Here is a 20,540-nt window from a genome sequence, read left to right on the forward strand (position 1 = left end):
GTGTTACTATGAATATTTTTATAGATACCTATAAGACATATTTTATGTCATTCCTAATCTCATCATATCAAAGTAATCCTCACATTCCTTGATTCATCATAAAAACTAATAAAATCTCTTCAATCCTCTAAATCATTAATGTGAGAGAAAATTACTTTGTTAGGAAGGATTAATGAGAGGATGAGAAGATATAACAATTACTATGTTTCTCTATTCCCGAGGGCCAAGAAAGTCACGCGCGCGTGACGCTAATTCCCCTCCAAAAACAGCTTCACCCATTCACACCCTGACGAGTGGATCAATGTTCCTCTTTTTTCCCACAAACTGAAAAAAACAACACAATCTCTCACCTCTCTATCTTCTTCTCACGCTCTCGGAGCTCCGGCTCCATTACCCGATCCAAAACTTCACATCTTTCAAAACAATTAAACAAATAAATAATAAACTCTCGTTTTCGTTTTATTACTAGATCGTGTGAGAAACTGAAAGAATAAGAAAATGTCGAAACCATGGGGTAATATCGGAGCCTGGGCCGCAGACTCGGAACGTGCCGAAGCTGAAGAACGTGAAGCCGAAGCTGTAGTGGAAACCGCCGCATCAAAAAACTTCCCGAGCCTGAAGGAAGCTGTGAACGCTAAACAACCTAAAAAGAAGAAGATGACGTTATCTGAGTTCAGCAATTTCGCTGCCGGTGGTGGTGGTGGTTCGTCGGAGTACCGTGGCTTGACGACGGATGAGATGCTCCGCCTTCCAACTGGTCCTAAGGAGCGTTCTGCGGAGGAAATGCAGTTCAGCCGCGGTGGATTTTCGTCTTACGGTCGCTCCGGTGGACCTTCGAGAGATAGAGATGATAATCGCGATGGTTCTTGGGGCGGAGGGAGAAGATCTTATGGTGGATTTGATGAGGAGCCACGCAGAGGGAATAGTTCTAGGGTTTCGGAATTGGATCAGCCTTCGAGAGCTGACGAGGTTGATAATTGGGCGTCTGTGAAGAAATCTCTGCCGTCGTTCGATTCCGGGAGGCAAAATCGGTATGGTTCGCTCGGTGGTGGTGGCGGTGACCGCGATGGCGGTTTTGGTGGTGGTTCTAGAGGTGATGGCGGTTTTGGTGGTGGCTCTAGAGGTGATGGCGGTTTTGGCGGTGGCTCTAGAGGAGATGGCGGTTTTGGCGGTGGCTCTAGAGGAGATGACGGCTTTGGTGGTGGCTCTAGAGGTGATGGCGGTTTTGGCGGTGGTTCTAGAGGTGATGGCGGTTTTGGCGGTGGTTTTAGGGCTGATGGTGTGGATAACTGGGCGGCTGGGAAGAAGCCGGTTCCTGCTAGATCTTCCAACTCCGGATCTTCCAACTTTGGTTCTGGTTTTCGTGATTCCGGCATGGAGCCTGATCGCTGGGCGAGGGGTACACCACTGCCGCAGCGTGAGGAGCGGGAGCGCCCGAGGTTGGTATTAGATCCACGTAAAAGTGGCGTTGGTTCTGTGAATGAAGCTCCGGTGAAGACGAACAAGTCAAATCCATTTGGTGCGGCGAGGCCCAGGGAGGAGGTCTTGGCTGAGAAGGGATTGGATTGGAAGAAGCTGGATTCAGAGCTTGAGGCGAAGAAGCCGACGAGTCGCCCCACGAGTTCACACTCCAGCAGGCCTTCTAGTGCTCAATCTAGTCGTTCCGAGGGTCCAGGATTTCAGGGTGCAGAGGGTGTGGTGAAATCCAGACCCAAGGTCAATCCTTTTGGGGATGCCAAACCTAGGGAGGTTTTGCTCCGTGTTGAGAGGTTTGTGCTGCATTTTAATTTTTATGTGTTGGTTGGTGATTTTGATTGCTGTGATTTTCTGGTATTGTTTTTGCACTTTAGATTCTCATGTTCACAATCTCTAATTGATAATGGGCTATAAGTTCCTTATTAGGACAGCTTGAGTCGATAATGTTCATAATATAGTACAGCTTCAGTAGTTGGAAGTAAATTACCGTAAGTCCCTCTTATCCTCATTGTACAAACAAGAAACTTATATGTTCCTTTCATGTGGTATTATTGTAGTGTGGTGAGGTGATTCTGTGGCGACATTCATAGCTTAGGCAAATTGTTTGGTGTGGTAGATAGTTATGATTTATAGAAGAGTCTATATGGGTGCTAATTTTGGGGATTGGGTTACATCTTGATGTGACGGTGATATCTTATTTGGAATTGAAAATACTTTTGGTATAATTTTGGGGACTGACATATTTCCATTTTATAGTATAGTTTTTTGTTTATTATTGAACACCATAGCATTGTTTGATCCATGAATTTAATCCCACCTAGTTTGAAAAGGCTTTGTTGTTATAGTAGTAATATAGTTTTCCTTTCGTTGTTTCTCCCCCACTCCCTAGTCTCAAGCAAGTTGTTATGTGGTGGAATTGAACAAGTGGTAATGGGAGTTCACATTTAACTGATAAGGTGTAGCTTTTTAAAGACATTAATGTTCTAAGATTTTAATGTGAATAAGAGATGAGCATGAATTCGTTGTTGCCACTAGGGATGTTTCATTTTCTATTGGGGAATGTATCTTGGAAGATAATCTCTCTACGCCTTTAATTAGCGAAGTAAATAGCTTTTATATATTCTATCCCAGATTCCCAGGATCAAAAGCTAATCATGGATGTGATCATTGATGAAAAATAAGGAATATTTTAGTGAAATAGATTACTACAACAATGAAGGTTCTAATTGTGGGGCTATTAGCACTAGTTGCTTATTCCTAGTTAGTATATAGGTTATATAGTGAGGTCAAACATACTATAATTATATATTCACAGTACCATGTGTGTGTACTTGGGTTGTCTGTACATGACACTATAAAAGATGATAATTTTATATACAAAGTTGGAATAAAAATGGTTTTTGTGTTTATCTTGTCTTTTGAAAGTGTTGGAGCCAATTATTTTTTGAACCGAATAATGGAATAGCCAGGAATCGTCAGTGTGTTTTATTTAACCCACGGGGAGTATTTTCATTTTGTGTAAATTCATCAGCACAATCTACACAGCGATAGCTTCCAGTTTAGGGGTAATGCAAACTTCAGAATTTTCTAAGGTATTGCGTTGATAGATGTACACCCAAGTGGTAATGACTTAAAATATCTCTTGTTTTGGACAAAAGAAATTTTTTAATTCGAAATGTCTTTTAGTTTTTTATTCACAGGTCAAACTCCAATTGGGAAAAGAAGAGGTAAAACCATGTAGTAAATAGTGAAACTAACTGTGAAGATAAAGACATGTAACTCTATAGTTAAGATTTAACGTCTTAGAAGTTCAGCCTGTCTTGTTAAGTGAGGTGGATCCAAATATTAAGATTTACCAGATTAGAAGTTCAGTCTTTCTTGTTCAGATTACAATGATGTTTAAAAAACTAGTAATTCATTTATGACATGTTAAAAGTTTTAACAAATTCCAGTCCATAATGATCTATTTAATAAAAAAATGACCCAACCGATCCATTTCTCATTTGTTATGGATGGGTATCCGACTCATTCATTTAAAAGTATATTTTATTTTAAAAACATATTTCTAGAGATGTTATTGATTATTGACTTGTTATAGGTAATTTTAAGTTATTTATAATTGAATATCCTTGTTAGGATACTAAATGGACAGGGGAGGTATTAGAGGATTGCTTACTTTCTAGGGAAGTTTTATTTTTACTTTGAAAGGAATACTATGTGTAAAACGAGATAAACTTTTACATGTGAATACTTTTCCAAGCATTTTCTTTGTTTGCTAGTGATGATTGAGTGAAGAAAGAGGATGCTTTCCATATTGCACGATCCACTACCTGGTGGTACAAGGTGGATTGAGGGTTTTAGGTTAGGGTGCAGATTGGAGTTTTCCCCCAATACCTTGAAACCATGGAGGTAGAAGACAGTCAATTGAAAATGATGAGGTAGAAGGAATGTAAAATTTCCTCTCGAACTGAATTAACATCTTCAATAGTAGCTAACAGAACTGTTATTGGTTGATCTACAAGAGACTATCCAACAAGTAGAAGATTATAAGGATAAGGAATTGTTCATACTTTAGCAGATTTTACCTATGAAAATTTTCAGCCAGAAAATGTAGACCCTGTTTGGCTCTGTTTTTCTTTGAAGTTATTTTTAAGTCACTTTTATAAAATATTCAGAAACAGATTCGGGGCACAATTTTTTTACAGAAAAAGCTCTCTGCTACTGGGCATAGGGCTGCATGCATCTTCCCTCCCCAGACTCCTTACCATGTGAGAGTATCGTGCACTAGGTCTTCCCTTTTATATTTTGTTCTTAAAACAGTTTAACCCTAAAATGTCCCCTGATTACAAAAATGCAATTAACTGAATGAGAAAATGATGATTTATTTGGATGAAGTAGATGTTTTTTTAAATCAGTAAGACATGAGATCCAATAACAAACATAAGAATAGTACAAAGGGATAGGAGGATAAGAGGTCCTTCTAGAATAAAAGAAAAAAAAATCAAGCATCAGAGAACACACAAGGTTAACCAATCCGTCAACATTTATTTATCTGAAACCCTTTAACCAATCCATCAGCATATCTCCTTTCTTATCCCCTAAACCTATAATTCCGGTATGGTATTAGAGCTGTATCATCCACCTTTAGTGGAATCTAATGTTTTGTTGAGTTCTATGGAAATCTGTTCTATAATCTTTCTTCTGTTGGTCTGTATTTTTAAACTCAGATGGCTAGTTGTGACCATCGTCATGTTCAAATTTGTCTTGTTTTATTCAGATTTGTCTTGTTTCCCCTTCTTTCATCGGTTTTGCCTCAGTATGTCACTCTGATGTGTTGGAATTGTTTGGTTGTTTATCTCCCTCTGTTTGGCCTTGGCATTTGCTGCTTGTGCTTCTTTTTTGTCTGTTATGCTGTTCTGCCTTCACCTTCCCTGTTTGACTTTGGACTGCTATGTTGTTTGAGGCTCTGGAATAGTTTTGCTGTGTGTATTAGCTGTTGCTGTCATGGATTGTGGACGCTAGGAAATTTGTGTTTTTAACAGAGCTGCTGAGTATAAAATTAGAGTACTTGTAGGAGATATCTATCTAGGACATATTGCCATGGTTTTGATGTTTGTCTTGTGGTTTGCTATTTGCAAGTTTGTAACTAATTTAAGTCTTAGTAAGCAGTAAGCTTAAGGTGGATTGCTAGAGTATTAGGTTGTATCAAGTATCAGCACTTGATTATTAGTGTAAATAGTAGAATTGAATTATTATGTTATTGTATTACTTCTATCTTTCAATACTCACTATATTGTCAGTTCTCTTTTTTCTTCTTCCTTATATAAACCGTATAATTTCAACAGGTGGATTGCTAAAGTTCTTGCCAATAGTTTGGCATTAATCAAGACTTGTTGCCATAAATATAATCTGTCCTTGTTTATTTTATCCGCCTTGCTTTATGTGCAAAATTGCTGCGCAATTTGGTCTAATTGATTACATAATGCTATATTTGTGACTTGCTGATATTTCAAATATACACATCATCTTGTTGACTTCAGAAGGAATATTTCAGGCCTGAGACTGAGGAGGAAAAATTGTTACATGAAGAAATTGATCAATTGAAGAAGGAACTTGAGAAAGAGTATACAACAAATTCAAATAAGGAATCTGTGGGTGGGGCTGGTGTAGACCACACTAGTGCAATCTTACTAAAGAAAGAAAGGGAGCTGGAACTTCTTATCCATGACTTGGATGACAAAGTTCGCTTTGGTCAGAAAGCCGTTGATAGGCCAGATTCCTCAGCAGGAAAGAGTGCTGGTTTTCCTGATAGGCCGCCTTCTCAATCTGGCTTGTTTGAGGATACTAGAAGTGTGGAGTTTAATGACAGACCTCGATCCCGTGGCACAGGAGATACGTCGATGCGACCTAGTGATGATAGAAGACCATATCAAGGTAGCAGGGAAAGAGGATGGTTTTCGGGTAGCAGAGACTTGAACAGGTAAGAATATACGATCGCATCGTTTTCCTTCTTTTTTTTTCTTTTTCCATTTCCTTTTCCTTCTTTGTCTTGCCACTCCTAGTTAAAATTTGCGAATTCTATCTGCGTGGGATGTTACTCAATCATGTTTTGTGGTAGTTGGCTAATTACCCCCTTAACATTCAAAATACAACTACTGCTTGATTACTTCTTAAATCTTACGGCATCGAATTGACGTGGCTTTGAATCCAATTTTGTTTCATTTACCTTTCTATTATTTATTCATATGTACACTTCTAACATAACATTTTTGGGTCTGAAAAGTGTTTGAGAATGCTGATATTTATTTACTGTTTACAGTTCAAGGTCAAGAGACAGATGGTGAACACTGAGTAACAGTTTTGTGTGGATTACGAGTTATCTTTAACATTAGATGACCAGAACATAATATTATTTTGATCCCCTATTCGTCTTTTCTAATCTTTTTGTTCAGTTTTACTCCAGGAATTGGAGAAACAAACATTGAGTACTTGGCACTAAAACTTTTGCCTTATCTATTGTTACATCTTGAAACATTGTAAAGTTGTTTTCCCCTTCTGGTAATTTTTTGGGTGTCTGGTTGAAATGCCAAGAGCCTGTAATTTTATTAGGAGTAAAATTTACTTGAAGATTATGGAACTTGCTAGTTAATGTGAAATTGTGTTTGATACTATACTATATTTTCCCCTTTGTGCATCCTACTACTGCACTGTATCTGCATGTTTGATGTTTTGACATTAGTAGCACTAAGCTGCTTAGAGTGAAGGGTGTGCGATATTTTAGATATCACATGAACATTGATGTTCTCAGCATAATCTGAATTAAAATTCATATTGAACTTTGACTACATACATGGCCTGATCTGAGTTAAACCATTAAGGATTAAAAAAAGTCCATAGGTTTTTCTATTTTGATATTTGAGAAACAATTTCCCATTCTTATAATAGCAGAAGCCAACTAGTAACATTTGGAAATCAAATTTTATTCTTCACAAGGTAGTTGTGATTGATCCAAATATGTCATGACTAGTCCAGTCTTAGCGGTTTAATCCTTGTCATGATTGTTATTTTTTAGTGACAGATAATAAAATAATTCAAAAAATGGTGGAGTTGATATTAATTTGAATAAATTACATAAACTGTTAGATTAGGTGACATAATTGGAACAATATTGTGCTTATCACACATTCACATGTAATATAATGACAAAATTACCCTCTGTTCGTTATACATTTTAATTTAAAATGATTAATTATCAAATGCAAATCATCTTCCCTCATCCTTTCTTATTTGGATTCTCTCTCCATAGATATGCATCTAGCCTCACGTATGTAGTTACCTCAGCCTCGTTTCAGCAAATATAAAACTCCCATTAAAATGCTTTATAATTATTGATTCATATATTAGAGGTAATCTCAGTAGCACCAAAGCTTTGATATCTTTCATTTTTATGAAAATGTTGTGTTGTGCTTTTTAAGGTGTTTGATATTACAACTACTCCAAAAAACTTTATCAAATCACTAAATACTCCCTTGTTACCATTCCCACTTTCACTTTCATATGTTGCACCATGTAGTTCTCATCACTGATGACCACTTCATAAATTACAATGCTATGTTTCTCAATCATGTAGTTCATTCTATCTACTGTCTACACATTGAAAAACATAAGAGCAAACTAAAATATAAAATAGTGTTTATATTTGTTATAGTGGAATGAAATATAATAACCCTGATAAACAACTTTACAATGGTCAAACATGACAGCTTTTAAAAACAACACAAATCTAAAATAGGGAAAGCATGGAATATATGCTCCCTAAACCCTGTACACAATAACCGAGTGGCCCCCTAAACTCTGTGCATGAAAACCATAAATCAATTTTAGTGGTCCCTAAACAAATATGAAAAGAAGACCTAAAACAAATAAAATTTTTAAGATGGGGACTCTTGAATAATTATCTAATATGTTTATGATCTTTTATATTTCAAAAACCAAATTATTTTACTGGCTATCTCAAAGTTGAGTGAATTTTTATTTTCTTAAAATGTGAGTTTTGTTTGAAGAATATTATTTCAAATATATTTTGAGATAGAAATATTATTTTAAAATATTTATAATATTGAAAATCCGTATAAGCAGAGTGTAATAATATATTTTTATGAGTGTTTATTTTTTCTACATAAACTTATGTAGAAAGTCAACAAACTTGAAAAAGATACCATTTCAATAAAAAAATACCTCAAAACTGATTACCAAAAGTATGAGCCTATTATACCAACTTTTCATTATTTTACTTAATGATGAGATATGCATATTAATTTTTTTAATTGATTACAAGTATTATACCTTATCTAACACCTACTCCTAAATTTATGTAAGAAAACTAAAGATTAAATGTAGAAAGTCAACTCATGGCACAAAGAGACTAGTTCATATTGAACTTCACATGTCTCACTCCATCATAATTCATACAAGCTATGAAGACAACAACACAAATATGGAGACAACTTGTGTCATGGGTTGTGATATCAACAACACTATTTCTTGTTTTTGTGATGCCAACAAGTTCTATTAAGATGCATGCAAGTGCAAAAGAGTGTAGTTTTCAAGCCATATTCAACTTTGGTGACTCTAATTCTGACACTGGTGGTCTCTCTGCAGTTTTTGGACAAGCTCCTTACCCTAATGGAATCACTTTTTTCCATGCTCCTGCTGGTAGATACAGTGATGGTAGACTCATCATTGATTTCATAGGTACCCATTTTGCATAGATCAAGTATAAGATCAATTAGATATGTTTTGATTTCTTGTTTTCAAGAAAGTGGAGAATATTAGAAGGCATTTCTAGATTGTTTTCATGTTCCAACTAGTGGTCCTAATTGAATATGTTTTTCTGTTTTGTTTTTGTATATACAACTATAAAATATAGGAGAATATACCAAATGAGTTTAATATAATTATTATATCCATATTTTTTTTTATACTATCGGTATATTATTATCACCATTTATGTGTATTAGTAATAATAATAATATGTATATATATATAACTGTTAATAAATAATAATTAATACATGATGATGAGTGTCCTCTTCATAAAGTTGATGATTTGAAATTTTATTTTAACAGCTAATAGCTTGGGATTGCCATATCTGAGTGCTTACTTGGACTCAATGGGGTCAAATTTCAGTCATGGAGCCAATTTTGCAACAGCTGGATCAACTATTAGACCTCCAAATAGAACCAAGTCTGAGAGTGGTTATAGTCCTATCTCCCTCGATGTTCAATCTGTCGAATTCTCTGATTTCAAAATTAGATCCGAACTCATCAGAAAAAGAGGTACACATTTTCATATCCTATGTACATTTATTTATCATTTTTAAAGGAAGACTCCTAGGTAAAACTTGGTAAATGAAAACTCGGTAAATGACTCAGTCAACATATATAAATGAGCTTATGCAACATAATATAAGCCCAAATAAATTTGGTATCATTTTGACATGGTTTGATCAAAAAACTTGATTGACCTATAAGTTGATTCGTCTGAATCATAAGATCCTTTCAATTATGAATAATAGATAATTAACATTTGGCTTTTCTCTTTATACTATGTATCATGTATCCCAAAGGCTTAAGCTCTTATATGAAAATATATAAATGTTTTTTATTTTCTTTATTGAATTATTGATTTGGAATAAATTAAGAAATGCTAAATGATTGGTTAATTCAAATATGCCACAGGAGGGGTGTTTGAGGGCTTGTTTCCCAAGAATATATACTTTTCTGAGGCTCTATACACTTATGACATTGGTCAAAATGATCTCACTTACGGCTACAAATTAAACACGACAACAGAACAAGTCAAGGCTTATATACCCGATGTAGTGAGCCAATTCTCCAATGCCATAAGGGTGAGTTATCTTATGTCTTAAAGATTAATTTGAATCTGAGTTTGTCTCTAAAACATTAACTAAAAGTCTATCCACAATTAATTTGATAAAGTGTATCAAGATGGTAATTCACTAAATGATCTAAAGATTAATAACTCTCATTTACTTTAGGTCTGTACGTAAATTGAATTATGATTCTGAAGCATTCATTTTCTCTTTTTTACCCTTCAAAACTCAACTCGCAAACATATTCTTAGGGTTAGTTTGAGAGTTGAATTTTAGAGGGGAATGAATGGCTGAAAAGCTTGGGGCCATGAAATACATTTATGAGATGACTCTCAAGCCTTTAATTTCCCTTCAAAATCCAACTCCCAAACAAACCCTTAGAGTTTGTTTACGAGTTGAGTTTTGAAGGGAAATGGAAGACTTCATAATTATCTCACAAATGTATTTTATGGCTTCGAATCCTTCCATTTTTCTTCATTTTCCTCCAAAATCTAACTCGCAAACATATACTCTAATATAATAGGATAAAATCAGACCTATTACCTTAACTCCTTACTTTGCAACACTCTTTTACTTGTACATATGTATATGAAATGATGATAACTATAGTATTAGGATGAAGCAGAATGTGTATAGGGAAGGTGGAAGGTCATTTTGGATTCACAACACAGGTCCATTGGGATGTCTACCATATGTGCTTGATGGCTTTCCTGAGCTTGCAGCTCAAGCAGACAAGTTTGGTTGTTCAATACCATTAAATGAGGTGTCACAATATTACAACCTTAAATTGAAAGAAACAATTGTCCATTTAAGGAAAGAGATGCCAGAGGCCACAATCACCTATGTTGATATCTACACAGTGAAGTATACCCTAATCACCCATGCCCATGAATATGGTAAGCAATAAGAATCATCCACCAGTAATGCTATATTCTTTTACTAGTTTTTTTTATAAGTTATCATACCCACAAAAGAGTGACATATGTCACTTGTAAACCAATCATTAATAAATAAAATATTATTTTGTGATATATGTCACCTTTTGTAGCTAGAAAGATTAGTACAAGAACGTATCATTTTTTTCATTTACTATTGTTACTTTTGTAATCTGAAAAAAATACTTGAAAATCTCTAATGAACTAAAAGTATTTCTGGATTGAAGGTTTTGAAGAAGGGGTGATAGCATGTTGTGGTCATGGTGGGAAATACAATTTCGATAATGTAGCAAGATGTGGTGCAACAAAGTTGATAAATGGTAAAAAGGTTATAATTGCAAATTCATGCAAAGATCCAAGGGTGAGGATTATTTGGGATGGTATCCATTACACTGAAGCTGCTAATCATTGGATTTTCCAACAAATAGTTAATGGTTCCTATTCAGATCCCCCTATCCCTTTAAATATGGCTTGTAATTCTCATAATACCAGCCATGACTAGTAATTATTTTTCCTCTATTGAAAATAGGAGACTCAAATTCATTTTTGAGTTAAAGGTGCTATTAATTAGGTGAATTTTAAACTTGTTTATTAAAATGTTTCATGAATTAAGTTGAAGAGACATATTTATGATTAATATGTATGTCAGTTTTTCTAGATGAGAAATTGTTGGCTATTTCTATATATGAACTAATAGAAATAGGAGCACAAGTTCATTATGTTACAATAAACATCCTTCATTTTTTGTTTGCACAATTAGTATTGTTTTAGAGTGTAATATCTATATACTGTTAGTGTAAATATTTGAATACAATTAGTAATCATTCACCATACATTTGAATTATTTCTTTAAATAGTCAATGATGATAATATAAATAGTGGATGATGCAGTAGCATACTATAAAACTCACGTGCATATATTTTGTTGTTGTTTATAACTTGATATGTTGTCTGCATGATCATTAGCTATAATATAATTGATTGATTGTGTGCATAATTAGTAGCTTAACCTCCTCCTATTATGCTGAAGAGGCAATGGGGATGAATTCTTAGCTTGACTCTGTAAATCTTGATGAACAATGTTAGTAACACACAATCACGACTTTGCTTCTATACACTTTCCGGTTTGAATATTTGTGTGATTAAAAAATTACTTTTAAATTTAATGCAGCCTAAATATAGTTGCAATGCCCTCTAATATGATTGTGTGGCCACCTACAATTATAATATGTATTGTAACTGTATAACATGTTGAAGTCAGCAATTTGAAATAATGGTGGTTTAGTTTATATGATCGATCACCTCCAACAAAAGATGCTCCTCTGATTGTTTTTAAGCTATTCTAACATCTGACCTGAATATGTAGCAGCTAAACAAAGAGTACAAGGTTGGATGAGAATATGTTGTCCCAAAGTATATTCCAAAGCTTATTTTTAACCAATCACGATGAAGTAAAAATAGATAAAATCATAAATATTTAATTTTTTTAACTGACATGACATAATATGATTGATTTGAGACAAATTTTGAGACATATTTTAAAACCGCATATCCTTGTATAAGGAGCATGAAAGTTAAGTAAATAGATTCATTACCACACAGAAGAGGTATAAGTTTCATGAAAGGTAATTAAATAGATGCACTTCCAAATGATAAGAAAATGGAAAGAATTGAAATTATGAAATTAAGAAGAAATTGGGAGAATAAATATATTAGGGAAAAAGATTTAAGGAACAAAATAATAAAGTTATTAAAAATTTGAGTCTTACTTATTATAAATACTAACATGTTAACATATTAATATTTATATTTGTCTATAAAAAAATATTCCTCATAGATATAGCTCCTAAAGATCCTTTTGTTATAGTTCAATTCAATTGATTTTAATGTTAGTGTCATGTAAACTATGCAGTGTCAGTCTTATTAACTGCCAAATGAATATTTATAACATAAGAATAAAAAATAATGTAAAAACATACAAGTCTGCAGGTTGTATTGAAAATATAACTTAACAACTAATAATTAAAATATAAAGATGGGACGGTACTCCCTTTCTCACTCATACCGACACACTTGTGCACTCTATATAAAGATTAGATCATTTTAATTTGAACGAAAATAATAGGAGAATGCTGTGTTTGTAGGAACTTGAGTATACTTGTCAAAACGGACAATACCCATATATGTGTCGGCATAACTTTATTTTTTTTTACAGGCAAAACATATAAATTTGTTCATTTGTCTGGTTTGTTTTGTTTGCTTCACTTGCTAAATCCGTAAGCATTTCCTTTGAGCAATACTAGCATCCCATACATATAATTAAGGAAAAAAAAATTTAAATAAATAATGATACAATATGATTTTTAATCTCTACAAAAATTGTAATATAATATAATTTGTTAACCTTGTATAAAATGTCAAAAATTTTGTTAATTTTTTTATCCTCAACTACTTTATTTAATTTTATTTTATTTATTATGTGTTTTTTTAATTATTCAATAATGCCTACGAACTGTCTGCAAGCTCGTTAATCCATTTTAAAACGTACACTCCATTGAATTTTATCCATCAAAATAATACATGCATACCCACACCCGCTTAAATTTTTGCAAGTATTTACAAGCATGGACGACCTGTTTTGTTTTGTTATCTATGTGCTTGAGGGCAACCTAAAAAATGTGGATGCCCAATTGATAGCTTATAAATATCTTAATCTATCAATATATATAAAACAATCTAATGTTCCTGATTTTTTTATTCTTGTATTTTTCTAAAACCTTCAGTGACATTTATTAACTTTTTATATTTTATTATTGAATATTTAATTCTCTTGAAATTTAAGGAATAGACTATCGATTTAAAAGTTTGGTACCATCCTCTTCTGTTTTGGACGTTTGGCACAAGAGAGGAGGGAGCCTTAGAATAAAAGGCATAGAAAATAGTTCGCAAAGTTGTTGAATTGTCACCTAAATTAATTGCACCTAAATTCCTGCCTTGACAATTCATACCTATCATATCTTACTTTTCAAACCCAATTTAAAAATAAAAAGAACATAGTTCAACACTAATTCCATTCAAATTCAAACATTTTCTATAAGGTTTTAGATTTTTTTAATATAATGTAATATTTATGAACTATCAATATAAACAAAACATTTATATATAGTTAGTACATTATCTACAATTCATTTATTTACTTTTATTAAAGAATCGATGGTGATTAAAAAGAAATGATAGATGATAAACAAATAATATATAAAATTTAGAAGTGTATACATTTTTTATTTATCTGAGTATATCACTATATCATATCAACCTATAATTTCTCCTTACTCAGAGATAGTGCTCCATAGCCAAAACAAAAATCCTCATCATTCTTAAGTTAGATTCACTATTATTAATTAAAGTAGTGTTTTGTATACGCCAGTTAATTCCTGGTTTTTTCGTTGTCTTTAACGTTGTTGTTATTGTTCCTCCTTGGAAAACTCAATCACCACCCTCCAATTAAGATTTCAGTTGCCCCAATTGTTCTTGTCAGCGTTACCACAAAAAAAGTTACTATTTTTAGCAGATCTGAATTCACCCCATTAGGGATTATAATAATCCAGGTTTGCTTCATTTTTTCCTCTTCTTTTCTACTGTTTCAGTAACTATCACTGAAAAAACCAATTTTTTTTGGTATTTTTTGGCCCCTGAATCAATGGAAGTGTTTAAAGTTATGATCTTTTCCTTCTTTGTTAAATATGCTCTGCAATATCTAGTCTTTGGTTTTTTTTTCTTTGGATTCAGTTACTGTAAATACTGAATCCAGTGGTAAATTTCTCCAAGCAACAAAGATTGTAATCTATGAAGATTGAATCTGAGCTGGTTTTGCTTGTGTTATTGTGACAAAATTTAAGGAATCTGAGTGTTTTTGTTTTGTGTGAATCCTACATGGTGGTTGCTGTAATTAAGAGAAAGTGCCACAATGTTATGTGAGTGTGGAGTTAGTTACTACATTTGTTTGTGTTAAGTTACTTGGGTAGGTTATTAAGGGGGAAAGCTCATGCTTTTCTAGCTTATGGTTTCATTTGTTTCAACAATTGGGTTGTGGAAGTTGAATTCCTTTGTAGTAGAAGTGGTTGAGTGGACTAAGCTGAGTTGAAATTATGGGTTTAGGTAGAAAAAGGAGGGGATAACTATGGTTGTTAATAGGTATTGGATTGATATGATGTGTTTGATAGATACAAATCACTTTACTAATTTATACAAATTACAACTAATCTAGTCAACAACTAGTCCACTAGCACTTGACCTACTAGTGCAGTAGTACAACTAGTAGAATAATAATAGTTGTAATTCTTTTTTTTTATACTACCAAGGGTATCTCTTTAGGAACTAATCCCTTTCGTGATGTGTGGTTGTCCCTTCCAACAAGTGTCACTCACAAAATCGAACCTTTGACCTTTTGGTCATCCTAGGATCTGGCGGAGCCTTACAATACTAGACCAACACCTTGTTAGTAATAATAGCTCTATTTCAGTTAGCCTTGTGATACTTCAATGGGGGTCTTTGTGGGTTATTGAAATCCAAAGTTGAATCTTTTTTCTAATAACATGGTGTATTTTCACCTTTTGTCCTTTGGGACCATTATTTGGTTCCATTTGTTAACATGTTTAGTTATTTTCCCCTTCAGCAGGGTCTGTTATCATTTGACAAGCACCTTTTGTTTCTTACTCGTAGAGGATGCATGCAACATACTAATTGGTGAAGAATAACTCCTGCGTATAATTTTGTGAGTGTACAATCAGGAAAGCTTGGACATAATGGGGATCGGTACTACTCGCAGGTCGAATCTTCGGAGACAGTTAACTTTGTTATTCTGATTTGTTTTTAAGAACTTCTGTATATCCTAGTTAATGTCCGAAACTTCTTTCTCGTGATGCTTGCTTCTTGTTGGTTGCAGTTCTACTAGTAGAAAACCAAGTGAAAGTATGAGGCTTATGGTGACAACTTTTGTTGGAATAGTTTTCGGCTTCTTCATAGGAATATCATTTCCATCATTGTCTGCAAAGGTGTGGATTTTGAGTAGCTTCCTCTTTTCGGGCATACCTCATGATAGAGTGAATTATGACTGATGAGTTGATGTTATTGGACTTAATGATGGAACTCTAACAATGCTTAACAATTTGCAGTTGAATCTCCCACCTGGACTGCTTCCCACCATTGATGTTTCTTACATTGAAGGCAAATATACCGGTGCCACTATGAGGTCTTTTTTGAAGAGTAATAACAAAGAATCAGCACAAAACCAGTTATTAAATGATACGAAGGTACACATTTCATCTTGTCAGCCTTATGAAGGATATTAAAAGTTAATGGGTTTAAAATGATTCAATAAAGTTAATTAATCTATAACTTCTTTTATTGAGAAGGAAAATATTTAGTTGAATTATATAGTTGGAACATGGTCCATAAACTCATCGAAGATTCATGTACCTTATGTGTTGAATGAGGAATGAAAACATTATTGTCAATTAAAGTTAATTGATAATTTTAAATCTCTAAGGTTTTGAGAATCATGCATTAAAGGGTTATAGCAGATAGAATCTCCTGATCAAGTTGAATGAAAACTCGGGTTCTCTATGATTATGCACATAGCCGACACCACCTACTTGAATTAAGGCTTGGTTGTTGTTGTTTGGCTTCTCAAAGTTTGAATCACTGCATATTTGTATGATTCTCTGCAGATTTGGGTTCCATCAAATCCAAGAGGTGCCGAAAGATTACCTCCAGCAATTGTTGAATCCGAATCAGACTTTTATTTGCGTAGATTGTGGGGTAAGCCCAGTGAGGTGTGTATCCTGAAACTGTTTATGCTTAGAAGTAAATCTTTCCCCCCCTCCTTTTTCCGACCCAAATGACGCATTTTAAACAATTTACATCAAATAGTACCCAAGAGTACCAGAACCTGGTACGTACCCGGTATGGGTACGTCACATTCTTTGAAGTACCCATGCAATATATCCCTAAATTCTAGATGGGATATTATTTTTGGCATTTTTCTTCTAGCTTTATTTTCTGCTTCTTTTATTAGCCTAATCCTTAAATTCCTGGACTAGAGATGCCTTGTCTTTACTGTGGACTTGTAGCAGGTTAACTATATTCTATATGGAGAACATTTGACTAAGTTGTCACTTGCAGGACTTAACCTCTAAGCCAAAGTACCTTGTGACCTTCACCGTTGGCTATGATCAGAAAAAAAATGTCGATGCAGCTGTGAAAAAGGTCACCACTTACTTTTCTTATTATCTCGCTGCATAGGCATGTATATGTGTCCTTTACTTAGATTTGTTACTCGAAACAGTTTTCAGAGAACTTCACGATACTTCTGTTTCACTATGATGGCCGAACAACAGAATGGGATGAGCTTGAGTGGTCGAAGCGGGCTATTCATGTGAGTGCTCGCAAACAGACCAAATGGTAAGAATCCATTGTTCGATCATAAGATTGGGATGATAAATTTTCATTGTTACTAAAACTAGTACTGTTCAGCTATTTCAATTATGTTATCATAGCATTTGATTATTTTCCCTCCTAGGTGGTATGCGAAGCGGTTTCTGCATCCTGACATTGTGGCACCATATGATTACATTTTTATATGGGATGAAGACCTCGGTGTAGAGCATTTTAATGCGGAGGAGTGAGTATTTCATATGACATGTGTGTGTGTCTAAAGATTTAGTTTTGGTTTCACTCATGAAGTATGATACGCTTCTCAAATTCCAATTTCAGATACTTAAGACTGGTGAAGAAGCATGGGTTGGAGATTTCACAGCCTGGTTTGGAACCTAATGCCGGGTTGACATGGCAAATGACAAAGAGAAGAGGTGATCGTGAAGTTCATAAGTAAGAATGATGAGAATCCCATGTCAGTTTTCTTCTGGTAATTGTTATGCAAGAGAATGCGCATTGACTGTTTGTCTCTTTGATTTGTATTAGAGAAACAGAGGAGAAACCAGGATGGTGCAGTGACCCTCATTTGCCTCCTTGTGCAGCGTAAGTATCGGTAGAAGTATTAGCATTGTATTATCTTCCCCTGTCAAGACGTTTCTAATTGTGTCACGCATGCAGTTTTGTAGAGATTATGGCTCCGGTGTTTTCACGAGAAGCATGGCGCTGTGTTTGGCATATGATTCAGGTTAAAAGTTCACTCTTACTCTATTTTCCCTCCTTCAATTAGCTAGTTCCAAGTTTGTTTATCGCGGTCTCTTACAAATAATTATGATTGTACCATTCTGGGTCTTTCAGAATGACTTAGTCCATGGGTGGGGTCTCGATTTCGCTCTTAGAAAATGTGTCGAGGTGAGTCCATTATCTCATTGCCTCAATTCATCTAATTTCTAGAAATATAAGAAATTGCAATAGTGGTATGCAAATGAACTTTAAACTCCATGCTTTATGATAGCCTGCACATGAGAAGATTGGAGTTGTTGATTCTCAGTGGATTATTCATCAAAGTGTTCCCTCACTAGGGAAACAGGTAATTTATTTTTCATGATTGTTCTTGTTATAATTATAATCACAAATGAATGCCTTATTGAGAAAGTCGGGATAGCACCTATTGAGGAAAAGATACTATATTATCGCTTTAGGCGATTTGGCCATATGAGAAGATCATCAGAAGCCGCAGAAAAACAAGAGTGGATGGAGGATATCCTAGTAGTTAGAGGTCAAGGGAGACCAAGAAAAACTACGAATAAAACCATTAAAAAGTCTTTAAATTTAAATGACATTTCCGAGGACATGGTTTATGACAGAATACAATGATATTGTTCATTCCATTTGACCAATTACAGCTAGTGGTCAAAGACTTCCTTGTTGTATTGTTGTTAGGATTACTATATCCACTCATTGTAGCTTTAAGATGCTGATTTATTTTCCTTTGCTTGATAGGGAGAATCACAAGATGGAAAAGCGCCATGGGAAGGGGTATGTTATGCATGTTCCATGCAGTTTACCATGTTTGTTTAGTATCTCTAGTTGTTTATTTACATTATAACTTCCTTTAATTAATTGAAAAGTTGTAATGTAATGTGTGTTGTTACTTTCTGAAGCTTGATTAAAAAATGTGTGTTGATGGTGGCAGGTGAGAGAGAGGTGTAAAAAGGAGTGGACAATGTTCCAGAGTCGGTTGGCCAATGCAGAACACGCTTATTTCAAGACTGTATCAGCTACTGATATGTTTAATTCAACTACTGCTTAGAAGACAAAAAAAAAAGTTGGTGCTCGGGATGCTTGAAATATATTATCGTATGGAGTGTTATATTGTCTAATATTAGAAAGAATGAAGGAGAGAAACTAATGCTATATAGTAGGCTTAAGTTTCTTGTTATAACTTGTACCGATTAGAAGTACCAATTAGAAGCACCCCACGGGTCTTAGCTCGCCTATGAGTATGGTAGATGTTGTAATACTTATTCTCTATTAATATATTGGATATTGGTAGACCGAGAGACATAAATATAATTGATGGAACTCTATTAACAAATTCTCATGTCTTTTCCCTTATATTTATTTCTTGCAATTCTATTGTATTATTTGTGACCAACGATGTGCAAAGGGTCACTTTTGATAAGTTGGCTTTCTGCATTGTCACGATTGAATTAGTTATACTAGTTCCTCATATTATGGTTTTTTGTTAATAATAGTTAAAGTTATAATACTAACTTTAGAGTCGAAGATAAGGAGTAAGGACTAAGCTGGAATTCAATATATAATTCCAGTGATGAGAGTGAGAAATTAATGTAGGCAAATAATACCTGCCGTGTTACTCGTGTATTTGATTACAGTGTTCTTTTTTGATCATTTACTTATAGAAAATAGAAATGAAATGATGTGTTCAATCCAATTGGAGGTGACAATGAAGCACTTAGTTGAAATGTTATGCGGATGATGGTAATTAGTATTATTATATAGTGATCGGTGTTAAAGTGACATGCAAATTTGTGTGAAAAATATATACTGCTTGAAGTATGGGTCAGTTGGATGTGAATCGAATATGTGCATTTTAACTTTTCTATGTTATTGTTTGTAGCTACGTTTAAGTCATGAATAAAAAATAACAAATTTTGTCTTAAATCATGTAAGTCTAAATAATATATAGAAGTATGAGTCTGACCTATTTAAAAGTTGATAATAAAATATGTGAAAATAAGTTATATTGTTTAGCTACTAAAATTATAATCTATTTTTTGTTTTTAGAAATATTTCTATAAAAAAATTAAATGACATATATCATAATTTTAGTAGTTAAAGTAAATAATTTATTTTATTATGTGAATATATATTTGATTATCTTAAAAGTTTAGTATATTAGTATATTTAAAAACTTTTAATGTTATAATGCATTTAAATAGGTCATCAAACTTTCCTTTAAATAGGCTAAAGGTCACTTTAAATAAGTTTATCTATCACTAACAATTAAATTATATTTTATGTACATTTTCTCTATTAAATTTTCATATATAATAATATTAAAATGGTATAATGTAAATGTTACTATATAATATAACAACTTGGTAAACTAAATTTGTTTATTAAAAGTGTGAATTTTGAATACAAAAAAATCTAATTTAATATGTTATAATGAGGTAATAGACAATGTTTCCATCCCTATTTATCACATGTACAGTTCTGGTTTAATCTCTAGACTCCACTTTGCATTGTCACTGTCACCTCTAACTTCTCTTTCG

General features: G+C 33.8%; 3 protein-coding genes across 4 annotated transcripts; all 3 read left to right on the forward strand.

Annotated features, from left to right (window-relative positions):
- Window positions 292–6,670, forward strand: LOC109361113 (eukaryotic translation initiation factor 4B2-like). Of its 2 annotated transcripts, XM_019606442.1 has the most exons (4): window positions 292–1,123; window positions 1,214–1,769; window positions 5,531–5,956; window positions 6,296–6,670. In XM_019606442.1, the coding sequence occupies exons 1-4, from the start codon at window positions 499–501 to the stop codon at window positions 6,318–6,320; spliced, it is 1,632 nt and encodes a 543-aa protein (XP_019461987.1). In that variant the 5' UTR covers window positions 292–498; the 3' UTR covers window positions 6,321–6,670. The 2 variants fall into 2 exon arrangements, with proteins under 2 accessions (XP_019461987.1, XP_019461980.1); XM_019606435.1 differs by having other exon boundaries at window positions 292–1,769.
- Window positions 8,344–11,319, forward strand: LOC109361126 (GDSL esterase/lipase At3g26430). Its single transcript, XM_019606453.1, has 5 exons — window positions 8,344–8,730; window positions 9,105–9,314; window positions 9,717–9,886; window positions 10,497–10,767; window positions 11,034–11,319. The coding sequence occupies exons 1-5, from the start codon at window positions 8,454–8,456 to the stop codon at window positions 11,306–11,308; spliced, it is 1,203 nt and encodes a 400-aa protein (XP_019461998.1). The 5' UTR covers window positions 8,344–8,453; the 3' UTR covers window positions 11,309–11,319.
- LOC109361134 lies at window positions 14,110–19,178 on the forward strand. Its single transcript, XM_019606464.1, has 15 exons — window positions 14,110–14,414; window positions 15,529–15,634; window positions 15,752–15,860; window positions 15,981–16,118; window positions 16,536–16,640; window positions 16,990–17,073; window positions 17,153–17,268; window positions 17,387–17,488; window positions 17,581–17,694; window positions 17,788–17,844; window positions 17,920–17,986; window positions 18,097–18,150; window positions 18,254–18,328; window positions 18,742–18,777; window positions 18,935–19,178. Exons 2-15 carry the CDS (start codon window positions 15,612–15,614, stop codon window positions 19,049–19,051), a joined length of 1,197 nt encoding a protein of 398 aa, XP_019462009.1. The 5' UTR covers window positions 14,110–14,414; window positions 15,529–15,611; the 3' UTR covers window positions 19,052–19,178.

This window comes from Lupinus angustifolius, chromosome LG01, assembly GCF_001865875.1.
Source record: "Lupinus angustifolius cultivar Tanjil chromosome LG01, LupAngTanjil_v1.0, whole genome shotgun sequence".
Lineage (NCBI taxonomy): Eukaryota > Viridiplantae > Streptophyta > Magnoliopsida > Fabales > Fabaceae > Lupinus > Lupinus angustifolius.

Coding starts and splice junctions, on each gene's coding strand:
- LOC109361113 (XM_019606435.1), top strand. CDS start 499: ATGTCGAAACCATGGGGTAATATCGGAGCCTGGGCCGCAGACTCGGAA. Junction 1,770..5,530: donor GTTTTGCTCCGTGTTGAGAG/GTTTGTGCTGCA, acceptor GGAATATTTCAG/GCCTGAGACTGAGGAGGAAA. Junction 5,957..6,295: donor GGTAGCAGAGACTTGAACAG/GTAAGAATATAC, acceptor TACTGTTTACAG/TTCAAGGTCAAGAGACAGAT.
- LOC109361134 (XM_019606464.1), top strand. CDS start 15,612: ATGGGGATCGGTACTACTCGCAG. Junction 15,635..15,751: donor GGGATCGGTACTACTCGCAG/GTCGAATCTTCG, acceptor TGTTGGTTGCAG/TTCTACTAGTAGAAAACCAA. Junction 18,778..18,934: donor GAAAAGCGCCATGGGAAGGG/GTATGTTATGCA, acceptor TGATGGTGGCAG/GTGAGAGAGAGGTGTAAAAA.
- LOC109361126 (XM_019606453.1), top strand. CDS start 8,454: ATGAAGACAACAACACAAATATGGAGACAACTTGTGTCATGGGTTGTG. Junction 8,731..9,104: donor ACTCATCATTGATTTCATAG/GTACCCATTTTG, acceptor TTATTTTAACAG/CTAATAGCTTGGGATTGCCA. Junction 9,887..10,496: donor AATTCTCCAATGCCATAAGG/GTGAGTTATCTT, acceptor AGGATGAAGCAG/AATGTGTATAGGGAAGGTGG.